The sequence below is a fragment of the Chlamydotis macqueenii genome, chromosome 2 (genome assembly GCF_036417535.1).
Source record: "Chlamydotis macqueenii isolate bChlMac1 chromosome 2, bChlMac1.mat, whole genome shotgun sequence".
Classification (NCBI taxonomy): domain Eukaryota; kingdom Metazoa; phylum Chordata; class Aves; order Otidiformes; family Otididae; genus Chlamydotis; species Chlamydotis macqueenii.
In genome coordinates, this window is record NC_141557.1 from 145,257,368 (window position 1) to 145,278,511 (window position 21,144).

General features: G+C 39.3%; 1 protein-coding gene across 3 annotated transcripts in view; it reads right to left on the bottom strand.

The window, feature by feature from the left end:
* Positions 1-21,144, bottom strand: part of NUDCD1 (NudC domain containing 1) — a 43,392-nt gene that overhangs the window by 14,849 nt on the left and 7,399 nt on the right. For all 3 annotated transcript variants that reach the window (XM_086741168.1, XM_086741166.1, XM_086741167.1), the window contains 5 exons: positions 19,687-19,841; positions 10,030-10,215; positions 4,754-4,937; positions 2,499-2,684; positions 1,592-1,799 (listed from right to left, as the gene is read on the bottom strand). In XM_086741168.1, the coding sequence (XP_086597294.1) occupies positions 1,592-1,799; positions 2,499-2,684; positions 4,754-4,937; positions 10,030-10,215; positions 19,687-19,794 (872 nt within the window). In that variant the 5' untranslated portion in view covers positions 19,795-19,841. The remainder of the gene's footprint in view (positions 1-1,591; positions 1,800-2,498; positions 2,685-4,753; positions 4,938-10,029; positions 10,216-19,686; positions 19,842-21,144) is intronic.

A 21,144-nucleotide genomic window follows, 5' to 3' on the forward strand; every position in this document is an offset into this window, starting at 1 on the left:
CTAGCAGGTTTTGAAATAAAAAAAACCAAAAACTAAATTTGCCTATGGTTTAGGGAGCTCTCAATTCTTTTTTTTTTTTCCCTCTCCATTCTTTCACATTTTGATTTCAGAAAGAGACAACTAAAATTTACTTCTCAAATAAAACCAGGAACATCTCTATTTGAGGTCTACAGCATGTTAAATTCACACAGATTAATTTATATCATGTACATAATGTACCATGGATATAAATATAATAAGACATTAATAAGTCAAACCTAAAGAACTTGTATTACTTTATTATTAAAAAAACCTTCCACTTTCTGTGGAAAGTCAAAGTAGAAGAGAAATTATTGACACAAACAACAGGGTAAATTCAGGCTAATCAATCCTAAAATTTAGTGAAAAAAAAAGTTGAACTTATTAAGTTTACTCTGACTACAAATGTATGGTTAATATTTTGATTCCTGGGGTTTTTTTCCTAGCTATTTGGAAAAAATAAAGTTTTTAATTAGTACTTCAAAATATTACTGAATTTACTTACTGAATTTATCACTGAAGTTTCATAGAATCATAGAATAGTTAGGGTTGGAAGAGATCTTCAAAGGTCATCTAGTCCAATCTCTCTGCAAGGGGCAGAGACATCTTCGACTAGATCAAGTTGCTAAGAGCCCTGTCCAGCCTGGCCTTGAATGTTTCCAGGGACGGGGCATCCACCACCTCTCTGGGCAACCTGTTCCTGTGTTCTACAAGCCTTAGTGTAAAAAATTGTCTTCCTTATGTGTAATCTGAATCTACCCTCTTTCAGTTTAAAAGCATTAACCCTCGTCCTATCACCACAGGCCCTGCTAAAAAGTTTGTCCCCATCTTTCTTATAGGCCCCCTTTAAGTACTGAAAGGCCGCAATAAAGTCTCCTCATATGTATACAGTTAGGATAGTATCATAACTATATGATACACTGTCTTTATGAAAATAAAGTAACGGTTTACCTATTCACTTTTCCACTGTGATCAACTAGCAGTGCATGGACAAGATTATTCTCAAAGAGAATTAAAAAAAACAGGCATGGGTTAATCTTCAGTAGCTCATATCAACAAATACTCTTTAGAAAGGCAACTGACAACATTAGAACAGGACATTAACTCTGACTGCCAATAAATACAGGCAAAGCATGTGAAAATAGTGTGAGGACGTTAACATTATGAGCATCAATGTGTCTCCAACATTACAAAGAACTCTTAATTTCCTGGTCTGATACAGGAATAGCTGCCAGCAGACACTTGTACATAATTCCTTTTTTTTCTGAAATAAAAGAATTTATTATTTTGCAAAGACTGTTCTACATTGTTGTAGAAAATAGCTGGTCGCATAGCTTATAAGCAAGTAAATGTAACAGGAGGGGATTATTTTCATAATTAGCTAAACAGTATTATGAGACAGCACTGCAAAAGTCTGTGAACTACTTTCAGCAGAGGAGACAGATTCTGTAAGAAGGGATGCAGGGTGTGGCATTAAGTGAGTCCATTTCCAGAGGGGCCTGAAGTCAGAGATACAGTATACACTTTGAAATTCATTCCTATCAATAGAAAAACTAAAACCCATATACAACACCTTTTGTTCTCTCTAATTATCCATGTGCTGCTTTCATGGTCCACAGATGCATAGAGTTTTCCTTCCATCAAGGGAGGTTGGTCTTTCAAGGTAACACATATGTTATCAGGGGCAAAGCATACTTTTATGTCATCCTTAGTGATGTCTTGAGGAATATGAACTGTTATTGTTACATCATCTTCAGTCTGCTGCCAGTAATAGAGAGGGTCTACAATTGGAAACATGCAGAAAAATAAAAACCAGATTACAAATGCTGTCCTGGATTCCACAGCATGCAATGCTGGCAGATACGGAATAGAAGTTTGTGGAAGAATGGAAATCAACTTTTACTCTGAACAATTTACATATAAGTATATTCTGATTATAAAATGGAGAAACATTTTTTTAGCAATCAATTTCATTTGTGTCCCACGTCTGGAGAGCAATTTATATTCATGCCTATACTAAAATATGCTGCTAGAGTTATTCAATGGGCATTAACTATTACTCTAAGTTTATTGTAGCATTACAAAACTGATAGCCAAAATGTCCTTAAATACACTGAAACATAATGATTAATAATTTGGTTGAAGAGACAGTGGTACCTTAACAATTCAGTTGCTAGCAAATACTTAGCATAGCTCTGTTTGCAAAATATCCTTTTCCTTAGGACAACAAAATTTTTTAAGTGTTTTCTATCCAAAAAAGTTTCTCATATAGGTTTATGCACAACACAGCTTCGAAGAGTGAAAAAAAAAAAGAAACAACCAAAAAAGCCAACCTGCCCATAAAAAAAACACTCAAAATCTGGAAGACAGATATTAAGACAAACATTTCTTGACAGAGTTCCAAAACATATGCTAAACTGACAAGCTATTTTCTCAAACAAAAGAGAGCTGTCTATCACAGTCTGCCAGATAAGTCTTACCTTTCTTTTCACTTGTTGCTTTTGCATCGTCATTTTCTTCTAATTCATCACGCTCATCTTGTATAAATTTGAATGGTTTGTAGGAAACAATCATTAGACCATCCCCACTCGGCTCTATTGCTGCATAATGGGGGACAGATTTTCCTTGTAAAACTCTCCTTTTAATGATTTCATGTCTATGATCACCTATAAAATAAAAACCCCAAAATCTTAGCGGTAATATTTTTCTAGAAGATAAATTATTATACGAGAATCTCATTACACTAAAAATACTAAGCAATCCTACCAGTTAAATCACGCTACCATAGTTTTAAAAAAAAAAATTATCTTCTGTTTTCCAATGAGTTTTTTAAACACGTAGACCCTAAAATTCATCTAACATTGTCCTTTTTTCTTACAATGTCTTTGTTGATCACAGCTAGCAACTCACAAAACCACTCACAGCCTCTGTACAAACAAGTTTTCCAAATACTTTTTGAGCTGCTGTGAAAACTTGAGAAGCAATGAAATAGCTAGTGGTAATGCTTCATTCATAATGAAAAATGCCCATCTTCCTCATCATTTGTAAAATCCACTTTTATGGAAAAAGTTTCATTGCATGAACATTTGTCGTAAGTTATAAAAAACACACTGTAAAATAGAATTTGTGTATGAAAATAACCAGTATTAAAAATATAATAAAAGTTTGTGTTAGTGCTCTCTTTAAGCAATGGACTTCAGTTCTAGACTGGCAGTATTACTGATTTAATTTTTCTTACAAGATATAACCAATAAAGTTCAGAGGTTTCTTTCTCTTGTTGAGCTGGCCACAAAAGCATAAGGCAATCTCATGTGGCTTTCTCAGAAATATTTCCATCGCCCAAGGTTTCAACAGCAGACAATATGAATAAAGCCACTCAGGCCAATAAAGCTAATGAAAGAGCTGGAAGGAATGTCCTGTGAGGAGCAGCTAAGGACTCTGGGATTGTCTAGTTTGGAGAAAAGGGGGCTGAGGGGCGACCTCATTGCTCTCTACGGCTTCCTGAGGAGGGGAAGTGGAGAGGGAGGCGCTGTTCTCTTCTCCCCGGTATCCAGTGATAGTACGTGTAGGAATGGTTCAAAGGTGCACCAGGGGAAGTTCAAACTAGACATTAGGAAGCATTTCTTTACTGAAAGGGTGGTAAGCACTGGAACAGGCTTCCTAGAGAGGTGGTCAATGCCCCAAGCCTGTCAGTGTTTAAGAGGCATTTGAACAATGCCCTTAACAACATGCTTTAACTTTTGGTCAGACCTGAGCTGGTCAGGCAGTTGGAATAGATCATCATTGCAGATCCCTTCAAACAGAAATACTCTATTCTATTCTCCTATCCATACTATGTATGTAGGAGACTGAGGAACATTTGGTTAGTAACACTGCAGTATGCAATCAACCGCTTCAGTTCAAGTAGTTAAAGATCTTGTTTCTATCGATATAAAAATCAAACTTTTTGGAAGATAATGAATGAGACTTTATCTCAGTGTTCCCAAAAATGTAAATTAATTTAATCCACACATCTTTAAATCAGACGCTGAAGCATGGGATCTTGTATCCTCTATGGAAATAATTATATTTAATGTAAGTATATATAGTCATATTGAACAGATAAAATACCATTTGACAAACTTTATTAGGATAATACATTAATTAGTAGGTACTAATACACTTAACTAACATGTTTGTAATGTGTTGGACTAACATACTCTTATTGCAGGAAAACCTAAAATATGCAGTATTTACTTTTTATGCTACAGTTCTTATATTTATCTCATACTAATTCCAATTCCATGACACTGTTAATTGGAGGCTAAAAAACCAACAAAAACCCAAAACATAACCAAACAAAACCCCATATCCATCTGTACATTTTGAAAAGTACAACAGATATTAGTTAGAAATAGTTCTGTATAACCTTGATTTTATAAGATCAATCTAAGCAGGAATTGCATTTCACGATGACACAAAGTAAAGTTTTATCCTGTTTTCTAATTATCTTAACCACACACATATAAGACTACTTCTTCCTGTCTTCTAAGTTTTTGTCAGAATTTATGTCTACAACCAACAACTTGATCTCAAATTCTAATAAAAAATTACCTCTGTAAAATCTAAGCCAAAGTTTCAGGAAAGGAAATATCAGAACCTGAGGAATAATCAACTTCTAAGACAAAGAATAAAAGCATGGCTTTTATTTTTTTAAAACAATTACTCTCCAGTAATTTAAGTGTATAACACTTACCTTCTTTGCTTGTCTCTGCAATTGTAATCCATTCCAAGGTAATATGAAATCCACTTCCTTTTGTGTCCAATTCGTCTTTTTCTACCCTAAGCAGCAGCACAGCTACTGAATGCGTATCAGATTTTACAAATGAAACGCTGTGTGCTACAATAAACGGACTTCCTAGTTCTTCGTTAAACACAATCTAGAAGACACAATTGAAGTAACAAGTCAGTCAGTTAAAAATAGAAGTCTTGCTCTTTCTCAGAAAGCAGTGAACAGCTTCAGTGAGTGTAAGATCAGCTAAAATTTGCTTCCCACAAACCTTACTACCAATATGAATGTCATACATCTCTGGTTCCTCCTTTCTGTGCTCAGTCAAGCCACTGTTGTGAAATGCTTTTAATTATTATTTTCTATCTTATAAAATCATTTTAAGTGCCCATTAAACAAAGCACAAAGATCCACAAAACTGTCTGCATTACGGCTGTCTATGACTACAATAAGTAGAGGAGTAACAACTGATGAATAGAATCCATAAACAGAGCATATCTACCACGGGAAGCAGTCTCACACTCAAGATGAAAATGTAGGCACTTCACTAAGGCCCTCACTGCTTCTCTAGACACCCTTAAATCCTGCAAATCTTTGTAGACCTTGACATGTGCAAACAAGAAGACAAAAAGGTCCAGTGCATCGCTGCCAGTGTTTAATAATCAGCCAGTACTGTGGGGATGGAGGGTTCTCCTTATTTGGCTATCCTTACAAAAAGATTCAATTTTGCTTCTCTATTAAGTTTTATAAAGGGGAGTAAGAAACAAAAACCTATAATTAAATGAAGGAGTATAACATTCAAGTTTAGGAGGACCTAAGTTTAGAAGTTTTTGAATTTTGGGTATATGATTTGGAAAAGTCCATCCAATATTAGGTAGGCACCCTATTAGACAGGCAGAGTACCTAGATATTACTGTCATACTGAAAGGCTAAGAAGTACCACAGTAAACATGAAATAATTTCATACAGAAGGACTGTACATCTCATAGCTTGTGACATTTTGCATTTGGAATCTTTACCTGGAAGTTTTAATTCTATAAACTATGTATTTCAGTTTTTCTCAAAGAAGTACTCATTCAGCAAATGAGAAGATAATTAACCCAAACAGCAGAGAAGATGAAGAAATCAAACATTCTTTATTTGCTAGAACATTAATGCACGAAAACAATAGCATAAATTACAAAGCATCCAAGCTGCAGTGGGTGAATGAGCATAGGCTTAAGCCAGCTGTTGTTACCGAAACCTCGTAAGGTTTGAGGATTTATGGGGTTGGGATGTTAACATCACTGTAAACCACTGGGTACTCTAAATACTCAAAAAGAGAATTTAAATGGTGACAGAACCTCAACATATAAATCTCATGGTTTCGTTACACTGACAACTCCAATATTTATATATCCGCATTCTCAAACAGAACAGAATAAAAAACAGTTGGTATTAACAACCATCTAAAGGACAGGATGACTGATTTCCTAGTTACTGAACTCTCAAAAGATGTAGGGGAAGGAGCTAATCTATCATGCTGAAATGTTCCACTTCAGGACATATACCCGAGTTCCTGAGAATACCAAAACCTCCTTGATTCCCAAGGAAACTGCCCTCTAACATAGACGCAAAATGTAGGCACTTTATACGAGATTTGTCTTTCATGAATGAAGAGGTACTAACCACAGACCATGAGACTCACAGCAGCCCAGGCAGAAATGTAACTTAATTACATTTGTGAAATCCAAGCAGGATAACCAATACCATTATTACTGTAGTAAGATCACTTCAATGTGGATACAAAAAGTGCTTCTTATCAAGAATCTTTAAAAGAATTAACTATATAAAGTACTTAATAATGAGAAACATAAAAACATAGTTCAGTTACAACCATCAATTTAAAGTAAAAATATTAAGCACCAATAACTTTCTAGAGCTAAGTGCACAGTATGAAGATTTGCCCTACCAGAGAGATGGAAATAATATTGCTTACATGATACCTGCTCTATGGGTAACCCTCAGGGTTACTGTCGTAGTTCAGCCCTGATCAGGACCAGACTACGCAGTCTCTCTCCCGCTCCCCCCACCCTCCGAGAGAACAGGGGGAGATGATATAAGAAAAACGGCTCAAGGTTTGAGATAAGGACGGGGAGAAATCCTTAAAGTTACCGTCACGGGCAAAACAGACTCGACTTGGGGAAAACTATTCATTTATTTTCTAAAATTAGCAGGAGAATGAGACAGGGAACAAGATAACCTCCCCCCACCCCTCCCTCTTCCCGGGCTTAACATTATCTCTACTACCTTCCCCTCCCGAGCGGCACGGGGGGGGAAAAGGGAATGGGGGTCGCGGTCAGTTCATCACGCGTTGTTTTACGCCGCTGTATCATCGTCAGGGGAAGAACTCCTCGCATTCCTCCTCTGCTCCAGCGTGGGGTCCCTCCCACGGGCCACAGTCCTCCGTGAAACTGCTCCGGCGTGGGTCATCTCTTCCACGGGGTGCAGTCCCTCTAGAACAGCTGCCCCAGCGGGCCCTCCACGGGCCACAGCCTCCTTCAGGCCTCCACCTGCTCCGGCGTGGGGTCCTCCACGGGCTCCAAGTGGATCTCTGCCCCTCCGTGGACCTCCATGGGCTGCAGGGGGACAACCCGCTCCACCATGGTCTTCACCACAGGCTGCAGGGGAATCTTGGCCAGGAGCCATATTACTCCTCCCCCTCCTTCTGAACTGACCTTGGCGTCTGCAGCCGTTCCTCACAACAGGCTGGCAGACGCCTCTCAGGATCCTTTTTACATCTTATTCACTTCTCATCTCCTCTCCACTTCTTGCAGCCGGGCCGGGCCGAGTTGGGCCCAGTCGGCTGCCCGGCGGGAGGCCAGAGGGTGAGGCCTGCAAGGCCCATGAGGCCTGCGCCTCCCCCTCTCTTGCCCCCCGCTCAGCTGCTTCACATCTTCTCCTCTCTTTTTCCTGTTTTCCCCTACTTAAATACGTTATCGCAGAGGCGTTATCACGGGACATTTTGCTACCAATTGGCTCGGCCTTGGCCAGCAGCGGGTCCGCCCTAGGCCCGGCCGAGTCCACTGAACAAAGGGGAGCAACTTCTAGCAGTTTCCTACAGAAGATACCACCTTAGGCCCCCCCTCACTAACAAAACCAGAACATTCCACCCCTCGCCTCTGCGAATTACGTATTTAAGTATTATAAGTAAAATACACACACATCAACAGAAGAAAATAGAATTCCCCGCACCAAAATCAAAATAATATCCTCACAACACCAACAGTGGGTAGACAATTAACAAACAATTCACCACTTATCCCTTCACCACAATCAGAACATAAATTCCCCATAATCATTTTGCTCTTTTGTCAAGTTCAATCCCTGTTTTGCCCGTTACTGCTCCCAATTAAACTCAATCCTTATCTCAAATTCCTCGAGCCCCACGTTGGGCGCCAAAATAACTGTCGTAGTTCAGCCCTGATCAGGACCAGACTACGCAGTCTCTCTCCCACTCCCCCCACCCTCCGAGAGAACAGGGGGAGATGATATAAGAAAAACGGCTCAAGGTTTGAGATAAGGACGGGGAGAAATCCTTAAAGTTACCGTCACGGGCAAAACAGACTCGACTTGGGGAAAACTATTCATTTATTTTCTAAAATTAGCAGGAGAATGAGACAGGGAACAAGATAACCTCCCCCCACCCCTCTCTCTTCCCGGGCTTAACATTATCTCTACTACCTTCCCCTCCCGAGCGGCACGGGGGGGGAAAAGGGAATGGGGGTCGCGGTCAGTTCATCACGCGTTGTTTTACGCCGCTGTATCATCGTCAGGGGAAGAACTCCTCGCATTCCTCCTCTGCTCCAGCGTGGGGTCCCTCCCACGGGCCACAGTCCTCCGTGAAACTGCTCCGGCGTGGGTCATCTCTTCCACGGGGTGCAGTCCCTCTAGAACAGCTGCCCCAGCGGGCCCTCCACGGGCCACAGCCTCCTTCAGGCCTCCACCTGCTCCGGCGTGGGGTCCTCCACGGGCTCCAAGTGGATCTCTGCTCCTCCGTGGACCTCCATGGGCTGCAGGGGGACAACCCGCTCCACCATGGTCTTCACCACGAGTTGCAGAGGAATCTTGGCCAGGAGCCATATTACTCCTCCCCCTCCTTCTGAACTGACCTTGGCGTCTGCAGCCGTTCCTCACAACAGGCTGGCAGACGCCTCTCAGGATCCTTTTTACATCTTATTCACTTCTCATCTCCTCTCCACTTCTTGCAGCCGGGCCGGGCCGAGTTGGGCCCAGTCGGCTGCCCGGCGGGAGGCCAGAGGGTGAGGCCTGCAAGGCCCATGAGGCTCGCGCCTCCCCCTCTCTGCCCCCCGCTCAGCTGCTTCACATCTTCTCCTCTCTTTTTCCTGTTTTCCCCTACTTAAATACGTTATCGCAGAGGCGTTATCACGGGACATCTTGCTACCAATTGGCTCGGCCTTGGCCAGCAGCGGGTCCGCCCTAGGCCCGGCCGAGTCCACTGAACAAAGGGGAGCAACTTCTAGCAGTTTCCTACAGAAGATACCACCTTAGGCCCCCCCTCACTAACAAAACCAGAACAGTTACTTATCAAACCTTTTTAATCAGCAGCTTTGTTTAAGTTTTATTTGAGTTTCTGTGTATGTATTTTTAAGATGGGGCAAATTAAATGGTGAATATTTCAAGCACAATTACATCTGCATAGACAAACATCGCGCAAACCATAAATCTCTTAACTTAAAAACAAAAGTAGCTTTTAGCTTGGTTGACAATAATTTCAGACTTTTTTAAAAAATATATATATTATTCCACAGGAGAGCTGAAATAGCAAATAATAAGAGATCACAGAATCATAGAATAGGGGGAAAAAGTCCTAGACAGACACATATGAACAGGGAAGAGAGAAGGGAAATGTTTTTTTGAAAAAGTTCAGCTACACAAGCACTTAGTCACCTATTTAGAAACAGTTACTTTTACTTAAACAGATTCCTTCTCAGTCAAAAGACTGTTCCCTTTCAAAAACTTGAATTTTAGATATTTTGTGCATAAAGAAATCATGAATGTAGTCATTAGTATAAAAATAAATTATTTTTATACTTGAACACAATCCTGTATCAGTGATACAGAGTTATGATTTAAAGCTTAACTCTTCACAATATTACATACACACAATTCTCATAAGAAATGCAAGAACTAGAATTATTTGGTAGATGTACAATTCTTAAATATGTTATTGCAAGACTTACCTCCCATTTTTCAGATGCACTGTTTCCACGCTTGCCCGATTTAACTAAATACAGTCTTCCTGTACCATCAGAAAGGGTAACCCATGTGGAAGATGAGAAGTGTATTGAGGCACAGAGGCGATTATCATAAGCTGTCAAGTCTGCAGGTAGTCTGAAAACTTCTCTTGGTTTTTGCAGAGCAGTGTCCTACAAGCAGTCACACATTAAACCTTTATGAAGCATTTATCAATTTAAGTATTACAGACAAACTAATAACAACAAATCTTACTAGCAATTGACCAGTTTCTTTGTCCAGTTGAGCATATTTGCAAAAAAGTGGGTAGCAAGCATCATTCCCACATATGTGGAAAAGGTGGTGGAATTTCATCAGGTTTGTTTCTATTTACTGAAAACATGAGTGTTCCATAACTGATATTTCAATACTCAACTTTTTTCCTTCCATTTTACAGCACTAATTACATTTTGCATTAAAAAAGACTATTCACTTCTGTTACCCTAGCATTCCCATATAATTAATCACTTACCTCAAATAATTCCAGTCCCAGTAACAATGTGGAGACATTCAAAGAAATGAAAGCCACAGAATTGTACTCAAACTAGTTTATAAAAACTCACTTCTAAACTAAAAAGAATTGTAGCCTATTCTCTTACACAACTGATATATCCAAGCTGATATATAATTTCTCACCTTTCCTAGAGTGGTCATTGTATTCAGTAAGTTAGAGAAGCAACAACTGTGATTAGCTAACAAAGAAAAGTTGTACTAATTCACACCATATTTGCAAATAAATTTTCCATCAGGATAAATTTATTTGGCACACTGTATCAGTGGCACACTGCAATCTTATTTTTTAAGCCAAACTACAAGCATGGATAGTTTTTGAGCATGAATAAACAGAGACACTACAGTGAACATGGTGTACATACGATATAACTTTCCAGTGAACAGTAAAGACATATAGATTTTTTAAAAAAACTATACATATATCACTAAATTTTACAAAAAAAAAGAAAAGACGAAACCAGTATTTCCTGCTGTATAAACTTTACACAAATCAGCCTGATTGAATAATAGTGCAAAATGAATGCTAGATTACCAATTTCATCTATATTTCTAGTAATTGTTCTTGGAAGTCCTGCTTTAGTTCTGTGTTGCCGTCTTCATTTCTTGATAATTCTAACAGAAGAAACTGCTTTCGTGCTGTAAATTAGATTTCCAACAGTTGTCATTATGTACAAAGGCACATCTTCCAGGATATCTTTTAGGGATTATGCTTTATCTCGTACCTTCACTCTCACATACAGCCCTTTATTTGCTGAATAAGGCTTTGCAACTCCACTTGTTATCTGAAAGATAAGCAACACCGCTGCCTGCTTAGGACTATGATTTACCTCCCTTTTGTGAACTGAAGTAACCTCTGAATACCAAAAATGCTTGTTAAAAAAAAAAAAAACAAACCAAAAAAAAACCAAAACCTGGCTAAATCTTTATGATTTGAAAAGAACTTAGTATCGTGGTTCAAATAATGGTCAGGACATACTCTGTCAGCAATACAACTTGATCAGCTACTTACAAAGTAGATCAGGCTGTGGTATTAAGAGCACAAATAAAATATTCCCACAGAAAAACATAAGATGCAGACTGGAGATTCAGCAACATCACAGTCACATCTCTATAATCTTTCAAATTAGTGAAATAGAACTTAGTTGCTTGAAGTATTTCAACTGAACTAAGTAGCTGCTAAATAAAACAGGCTGGCAGTCTGTCACAAGTGGGTCCCCCAAGGATTGATACCATGCCTCACACCATTCAACATCTTCATAAATTACCTGGATGATGGGACTGAAAGCACCCTCACCACATTTGCTGTTGATACTGAACTAGTTGTTGAGGTAGACAGGTCATAAGGGAGTGCCATCTTGCACAGAGATTCAGATAGCCTGGAAGAGTGGGGTAGCAAGAACATTATGAAGATAAACAAAGACAAGAGCAACATCCTGCACCTGGGATAGAATCACCAAAGAGACTATTACAGGCTAGGATCTGTGTGCTTGGGGAGCAGCCTTGCTTGAAGGAATCTGGAAGTCTTGCTGGACAACAAGCTGACCATAAGTCAGCAGAGCGACGCTGCAACAACAACAGCAAATGGGATCCTGGGCTGTATCTAGGGGAGCATTACTCACAGAGACAGAGACATGATCATCCCACTCTACTCAGCACTTGTCAGGCCTGGAGTACTGTGTCAAGTTCCAGTCCCCACAACTGAAAAAAGACATACACAGACTGGAAAGGGTCCAAAGGAAGGCCATGAAGATGATCAAAAGGCTGGAGAACCTTCCCTGTGGTGGAAGACTGAAGCAGTCAGGTCTGGTCTCCCTGGAGAAGACTCAAGGCGGACCTCGTCACTGTATTCCAGTACTTCAAGGGCGGCTACAAAGAGGACAGAGGCTCTCTCTTCAAAAGAGGTCACATAGAGAAGACAAGGGGCAACAGGTAAAAGTTGCATAAGGAGAGGCTTCATCTCGACATCAGAGAATTTTTTTACAGTGAGAACAATCAATGACTGGAACAACCTCCCCAGGGATATGGCAGAACCCCCATCACTGGAGGTTTTCAAGAAGCAACTGGACAGCGTGCTAGATAATCTCACCTAGGCTCCTCTTCTCATGAAAGGTTGCAACATCTGATGTTTTGAGGTCCCTTCCAACCTGGCCTGTTCTACAATTCTAAAACAAATAGTGGATACTAACTATCATTTAAAAAAAAAAAAAATATATATATATATATATATATTCACCACCTTGCCCCTTATACTGGTTCACAGACTTAAGGATCTGATCTGAGGTCTCCAAAAAGGTCTTCCAGTAACAACAAACAAAACCAATTCCTGTTGTTTCTGTTCTATATCTAAAAGAAACATTTCACATCAAGTTACAGTCCTTTCCCCTCATCTCGTACACAGTTTTAGATATATATCATAAATGAGACAAAATTAGACACAACAGGTTTCATAGCTATTTTGCAGGCCAGTCTACCTACATATATTTGAACAAATAAATAATCGTCTCTGGGGAAAAAAGGTGCCTGACTGGCCTTTACAGATCAACATTTCCCTTTTAAACCAAATCGATCTTCTTAATCCACTAACTAATGGTGATAGAGCAAAATAAACTATTTTCAGTTTTATTTTACTAGGCTTATTTCCAGTCAGTTGATCTACAATTATTTTAGAAGCTCCACAAATCTGAAAACTCTGCTTAACAACAAGGACATTCTTCCTTTGTTACTAAAAATGAGCATTAATGTCAACAAAATTAAAAGATACTTCAGTAGAAACTTATTTTTTAAAAACAGAAAAATAGAATTTGAAAGAGGACATTACAGGGACAAGTTTGAAGATATTTACAAGTATGTAAAAGGCAGCACAAACAGAAATATGTTTTTGCATTGAAAACCTGGGGGTGAAAACAAGTATTTATCTTTTCTGTGCCACATAAAATGCACTCCCTTACTATAGTAAGGGTGGGCATGAGATTAAGAAACAGCAGTGAAAAAGTATCAGATTAAAACCACATCTTATTACAGATCCTGAAATTTCAGTCACAAATTATTATAAAGTTTTCTAAGCATCTCCTTATTTTCCCTCTATTTTCACTTAAGCAACGGATAGCCTGGGGGGAGGAAATAATCTATATACATATCTATTTCCAGTAAAACAAACTCACTCATTCTGATCTATAAAATAAGGCAGTCAAAAAAAACACATACAAAGCACCATCTTTAAAAGAGTTCTTGGCCCTCGTGCATGAGAATGCAATAAAGAAAAAGCACATTTGTGCATGCAAAGCATGCCGTGGCCTCATTTGTTAAGAATCCTGTATTTCAGAGGATTTCAAATCCTTCATATTTCCCAGATGTTATTAAAATCAGATGTGCATTTAAACATGTGAAAAAGTAAGCAAGAGAAATTGGATTTGGGTAAGTACCATTTTCATAAGCAACAGCAAAAAAGACCAGATGACAAACAGAGAGCACGCTTGCCTTTTGGGGCTACTTGAATCCATATTAGAGATTACTGTGTACTACAAAAAGGCACAAGAGCTACTATGAAACCTGCAATGGAAAAAATACAAATTTTATTTTTAATCATAGAATCACAGAATAGTTAGGGTTGGAAGGGACCTTCAAAGGTCATCTAGTCCAACCCCCCTGCAAGAAGCAGAGACATCCCCAACCAGATCAGGTTGCTCAGAGCCTCATCCAGCCTGGCCTTGAATGTTTCCAGGGATGGGGCATCCACCACCTCTCTGGGCAACCTGTTCCAGTGTTCTACCACCCTCACTATAAAAATTTTTTTCCTAATATCTCATCTAAATCTAGCTCCCTCTATTTTAAAACCATTACCCCTCGTCCTATTGCAACAGGCCCCACTGAACAGCCTCTCCCCATCTTTCCTGTAGGCCCCCTTGAGGTACTGGAAGGCAGCTACAAGGTCTCCCCGGAGCCTCCTCTTCTCCAGGCTGAACAGCCCCAACTCTCTCAGCCTGTCCTCGTAGGAGAGGTGCTCCAGCTCTCTGATCATCTCTGTGGCCCTCCTCTGGACCCTCTCCAACTGGTCCATGTCTATCTTATGCTGGGGGCTCCAGAGCTGGATGCAGTACTCCAGGTGGGGTCTCACCACAGTGGAGTAGAGGGGCAGAATCACCTCCCTTGACATTCAGGGTCACTTTGTAGATTCAGTTGCATCGCTATGCCCCTTGATGTAGTCCACTAATTTATAACACTTTCAAGATGGGACAACGAAAAAGTACCTAATCCCACAACCCAAAAAAATAAACAAAAATCCCACAAACACTACATATAAATAGTTTTGGCTTCTTCACCTTTTACTTAATTTTAAGGTTTCACTGAAAGGTAATGTTTTCTACAATAAAAGTGTTCCACTGTAACTTAGCCACGACTACTGTGCCTAGAAAAAAAAAAATCAAAATCTCATGCATCTTACCATGGACAGAAGAAGTATCATCCCTGTTAACAGTGATTTACAGGGCTATGCTATGTACCATTACAGAAGATCACAATTTTGTCAGACTTCAAGTGAATCTTAGCAGTAAGCTTCAAATAGTTTTTGATTTAATTTATTAAAAAAATATCAACTATCAACCATTTAATCTTCTAAAGCTCATATCAAATTTATCAGCACTGAGCAGGAATGACAAGACTCTGTCTCCTGAAAAAGGTGAAAAATAATCTTCATTACACATTACAAGGCCTCCTTCTCAATAGGCAAGAAAGCAAATGCTTTTATTCACAACCTTTTCTGTTCATTAACTTAACTTCAGGCATTTATTAGAACAGTCTCTAATCTCAGTCCGACAATGAAAAGGATGACTTACTTGAAGCTAAACAAAACCTGCCCTCAAAACCACTCTGTGTCAGATTTGCTTTCTGACTTACTGTTTCTGTTCAGCTGGTTAACAGTGGCTAACAGCAACTCCCTACTTCAGGAGTAGAAGGGGATGCTTATAGATACTGGAGTCATGTATCATATTAGCAAGAACTGGCTAAAACAGCTACAGTCATTTTAATGGAAGGTACTTTTACTCATTGTCATTAGGTTTAAATGACAGCAACACAGTTTCTTTATGCAGCTTCTCATCAGACCCAGTTCTTCATCTCCCTTCGCTCCTCTACAAAGATTCTTCCTTTGTTTTAACTACTTTTCACTCCCAAGTCTCCCTCTCAACTTCTTCACTCACCTTTAATTCTAGCTCTGCCCACTTCTATACCTCTTGACAGTGCTCTGCTTCCTTTTGGCCTCTGTCGTTCTGTTTATCTATTCCAGATTTCATCTGGGTGCCTTCACTATTACAACCACTTATTTCTTTTCAGCAGCTCCTTTGCCTCACCTGCCTATGATGCTAACCCTGATTTTGAGCCTTTTAAGCAGCCCAGGTTTCAAATTTGTGTAGAAATTCTGAGCAAATGGTTCCTCCTCAGGCAAAGTTAGGAAGACCAAGTCAGAGTGTACTCTAGCTGCTCAGGATAAGGAGCCAGTGTGCAGGTACAAGAAGCAAAATGTAAAACGCAAGCTTAAAAATTCCCTGTACTTTTCCTGACTTCTCCATGCCAGGCTCCATTTAAGTAAACGCATTTTAGCTTATGCAGTTAAGTTGTTAAATTTTACATTGTTTTTTTGGCATACCTATAAGATTTAATTTTTTTGAAGTTGTATTAAGAAACTGTATTGCTCCACAATGCAAACAGTCACAAACAGTGACTCTAAGTCACAAATAGTTCGTCATACTGCATCAACAAGCAATATTTTACAAGAGATTTAAAATAAGAAGGAATTTTCCAAGGAAAAGATAGGGAGTGAGAAAAGACAAAACATAGCAAAAGAGAAAGGAAAAAATAAAAGCTGTAAGTTACATGGCAATTTCCACAAAGTAGCCAAAATAAATAAATAACTTTGTTTCTATGAAAAATCAAAAATACCTAGGCATTTGACATATCTCTATAACTAAGCAAAAATGTCCGCACTCAGCATTCTGAATAACAAAGAGCCAAGTATTTAAAACCCTGATAGAGAAGTCAAAGGGAAGAATAACAAAATCTTTTAATCTGCTTCCTTATTCCCAGAATTCCCATGTTGTTTCTGGTGCCACTTATAGTTGTTCTGAACTGAAGTTAACTCACAGTTATGGAAACAGCATTCCACAGATAATTCCTACTGGAATTCAGAAAGATAAAAATATATATACCATTAAGGGTTTTAATTAAGTGTGAGAAGAGTTATTGTTGCCACAATTTCTGAATTCCATTATTTGAATATCAAAAGAAACAAAGCCATCTTTGCAAGAAGAGCTGAAGGCTGAGAAATCAAGTCAAAGTATTTAACTGCTGGAGGAGAGAACTTTGAATATTTTCCAGCCTATATTCCAGTATTACAAATACCAAGCAAATAAAAAAGTACAGTCAGATGCAAAAAAACCCACAAAAATAAAAAAAAAAATCCAACTCAGTCATCCTCTCCCTACAACACCCATTGGGTCTTTAAAACAAAGTATCGATGCTGGCTTATTGAATGAAAGAAGTCTGACAGCTGTAACAGAAAAACGTTACAGCACTTATAGAGTGTTTCCAGACAAGTTAGGGTAACAACTTTCTCAACCTGGTATAAAAAACCCACCTGAATGCTCAACCATCGACTTCAAAACAGTGTTCACACAGACCACTTTTATTTTTCAATTATCTTTGATTGTGGGCAAATGGCAAGGTATTATCTATACTTTTTGACTTCATAGATGACATCTTTTTAAACACTTAAGTTGCAGGGATAATTTGTGATTTATGGGTAACTAACACACCACCATATTAGAATTAAAGTTGCAACCAAAATAGGAAACAGAAATAGAAATGATTATGTATTAAAAAGCCTGGGTGTTGTTTCACTTTGGGTTTAGGGTAAGCATGTTAACCTGTTCCATCTTCTGTTTTAAAGACTGACATTAATTTTAATTGTGGCTGTTGCTAACTTGTAAGCTATACTTTGCTGAAAACAATATTATTTGTAATACACATTTGACTAATTTACAGGAAGGCACATTTGTAATGAGACATTTTGTTGATGTTTCTGAATATACTTTCTTTTTTATACCCATGCAAACATGTTTCTTTCCTTTGCAAAACAGCACTGTATTAGGGCACAAGATGACGGCTATTTATTTCAGTTTGGTGGAACTGAAACTCGTGACAAGATACGAACCAAGTGCCTTTTTCCTGAAGATTCCAACAGATCCATGAGTCTTAGGGAAGAATATTTCTTATTTCAATTTACTGTACATAAAAATGCAAATTACCGCCTGTTGTAAAATCCTTTATCTACTTTATCTGCTAAGAAAGAAATTTGCACATTTTAGTGCCCTCCTAATAAAGGAATGTACTGGGTGTCTGTGTTGTGCTGGCATGGGGAGCTGCAGGGGTGGCCTCTGTGAGGAGAGATCAGGGCTGCCCCGTGCCCACACAGGCACTTCCAATTGGCTCCAATGGATTCACCACAGGGCACAGCTGAGCCTGTCAGCCAACACGGTGGTGTGGAGCAGAGGTTCGCCTGCAGCCCTTGGAGAAGATCACAGGGAAGCAGGTTGTCCCTCTGCAGCCCATGGAGGACCACAGCGGGGCAGATATCTGCACCGCAGCCCATGAAAAGCCCATGCCAGAGCAAGCTTCTATAGCAGCTTTGCGCGATTTTGTTTCTCATCATCTTCCTCTGCTTTTAATTCGCAACAAATTAAATTAATTTTCCCAAGATCAAGTCTGCTTTGCCCTTGATAGTAATTGGTGAGTGATCTTCCTGTTTTTATCTGAATCCACAAGCTTTTCTGTCTTATTTTCTCCTCATCCTGTTGGAGAGGGGGAGTAAGACAGGTCTGGGTGGGCGTCTGGCAGTCAGTCAAGGTTAACCAACCACAAGGAGAAAACACAAAAAAATGAGACTGTGACAAGCCACTGTTCACAGAAGGCTTTCCCCGACAAGCTTCTTTCTTTCAGACTTTCCTACTGGGAATCCAGATGATCTCAAAAGATTTGGAAGAAGTCCCAGAAGATTATTCTATCTCTGCAAAAGTCTGCCAAAGGCTCCAACTGCTTCTATGTTCTATGAAAAGTAAAGGAACTATTTTGCAGCTTCAGTTCTCAGCCTACCACCCTCTGGAAGCCTGTATTTCCTAAAAAAATCTAGAACTACCATTTCAGGATTTTTCTCAGCTTAGTCCTGGCCTAGTAATTTCCACTCCCAGAATTTTGCACTGAGTAAGCCACACTCTCTCAAAAAAATCACACATCACCCTGTGTTTTCTTTTGTCCCTCTGGTTTACAAGTCAAATTCCTTGGTAGCATGACAATAGATATTTTTCCTTCCACACAGTCTTTTATTTCTTCATGACCAAGCACTACAATTGCATGTACCAGAAACACGGTGTCCACAGAAACATGTCCTTTCCCCTCCAGAATGAAGAATAGCTTTGTAACAGAAACTAGTGCACCCACGCATTAAAATGGCTGAAAACAAATAGAAAGTTTGACTACTTAAGAACATCAGTACACAAGAAGAGAATTGTCATGTTTTTCAGACTTGGTCTAGCTTGCTTATACTCTATTTCAAGTTTGCACAGGGTCACCAGCATCTTTTTGCCCTCAACAAGTGATGCCCAGATTAAGCTATTAGTCCATCAAGGCTGGCATTTCTAATTCTAACACGTACAGCTTCTTTCTCTCCTTATGTCTACAATGACTCTATTTTCAAATTAGCAAAGAGACAAACATCAAGTAACGTAGGGGAGAAACAGTCAGCAACTAGAAAAGAAGTGTCTGCTCTTTTGTTCAGCTTGTCATCGTGTCTGTCTTCCCAACAATGGAACCAGATGCAGCACTACTGCAATACTAATGCAATACTATTAATGAAAAGATGTCAGAAATCTCACTTAAAATCTTTTCAGTCCTTCCTGGTGAACTGTATTTTTGTTAATCTACCTGTCTTCCTGGCAATAGCTTCCCCCAGTTTTTTGCATTTGAATCCTATTTGCCATATTTTCTTCCTTATCTAACCCCCATCTTTTCAAATTCAGTAATTTTTAAAGTAAGTTTATTCTTACCAGAGTCACAGACAGATTCATAACCCTTCCGAACTGATCAACATAGTAGACATTATCCCGGTACCAGGAATCAAGGTGAAGATAATTATACATGCCAAAAGCACGCATGTGGTCAAGGGTATATTGATCATCACGAAGTTTCACTTCTGCTACAGCTGGGGAAAAAGAAAAAGACTATTTTAACAACTATCTATTTATTTATAATTTAATAATTCAGAGTTCAAACTAACAATTTAAAAATAATTCTTCCATTCTTAGTCCCTAGGTCGGGTTTATTTGAAGAAAAATACATTAGGTATATATAGTTTAAAATTTCACCATAAACTTGGAAAGCAAGTCATCCACTCTGAAGGCCGCTGCAGTCATGCACTGTGATCACGTAATAACTATTACCATTTTAGTGGCCTATTGTGGTGGGTTGACCCTGGCTGGATGCCAGGTGCCCACCAAAGCTGTTCTATCACTCCCCTCCTCAGCTGGACAGGGGAGAGAAAATACAACAAAAGGCTCGTGGGTCAAGAAAGGACAGAAAGAGATTATTCACCAATTATCGTCATGGTCAAAACAGACTCGACTTGGGAAAATTAATTTATTAACAATTGAACCAGAGAAGAAGAATGATAAACAAAATCAAATCTTAAGAACACCTCCCCCTATCTCTCCCTTCTTCCTGGGCTTAACTTTACTCCCGATTTCTCCACCTCCTCCCTGCCAGCGGCACAGGGAATGGTGGTTGTGGTCAGTTGTCTCTGCTGCTCCTTCCTCCTCAGGAGGAGGACTCCTCACACTCTTCCTTTGCACCAACGTGGGGTCCCTCCCACAGGAGACAGCACTCCATGAACTGCTCCAGCATGAGTCCTTCCCACGAGCTGCAGTTCAAGATTTTTCCAAACAGAAAAAAAAAACCTTTCCTCGGCTACCAGCAATCAGAACTGGCTTACCTTTCTAAGACTAATCAAGTTGTTATTTAATCCAGCTGCAGCTCTTTCTTCCTATTCCATATTTATACAGAGATCAAACAGCTGCACTCCCAGCATCTCATAATACAAAAAAAAAATCCTCAAGTTTTAGTAAAGACATTAGCAGAGGTCCAGTCCCCCCTTTTGCAAATAGTCTCAGGCAGACTGGAACTTCAGTTCACTCTCAGCACAGTCATCCCAGGATCCTTACCTTCCCTGCAGGAAGTTTATCTCGAACTTCACACAACAAGAAAAATCCTTCAGAAAGTTACAAGTAAACTCTGTAGGCAATAACGATTAGCCTTCAGACTCAAGTATGGAGAAAGCTTCTCATAGTAACAGTTATTCTAGTTCATACTTTTTCAGCTTCCACTTTCTTCTCTTTTCTGTTCAGAAACAGAATAAAACTCTTTGCAGTATTTCACTGGCCAGAACACCAATTACTGCAAACAGTAGTTAATTTTGCAGTACAATCAGTGCCACTGCATAGCTATCGCAA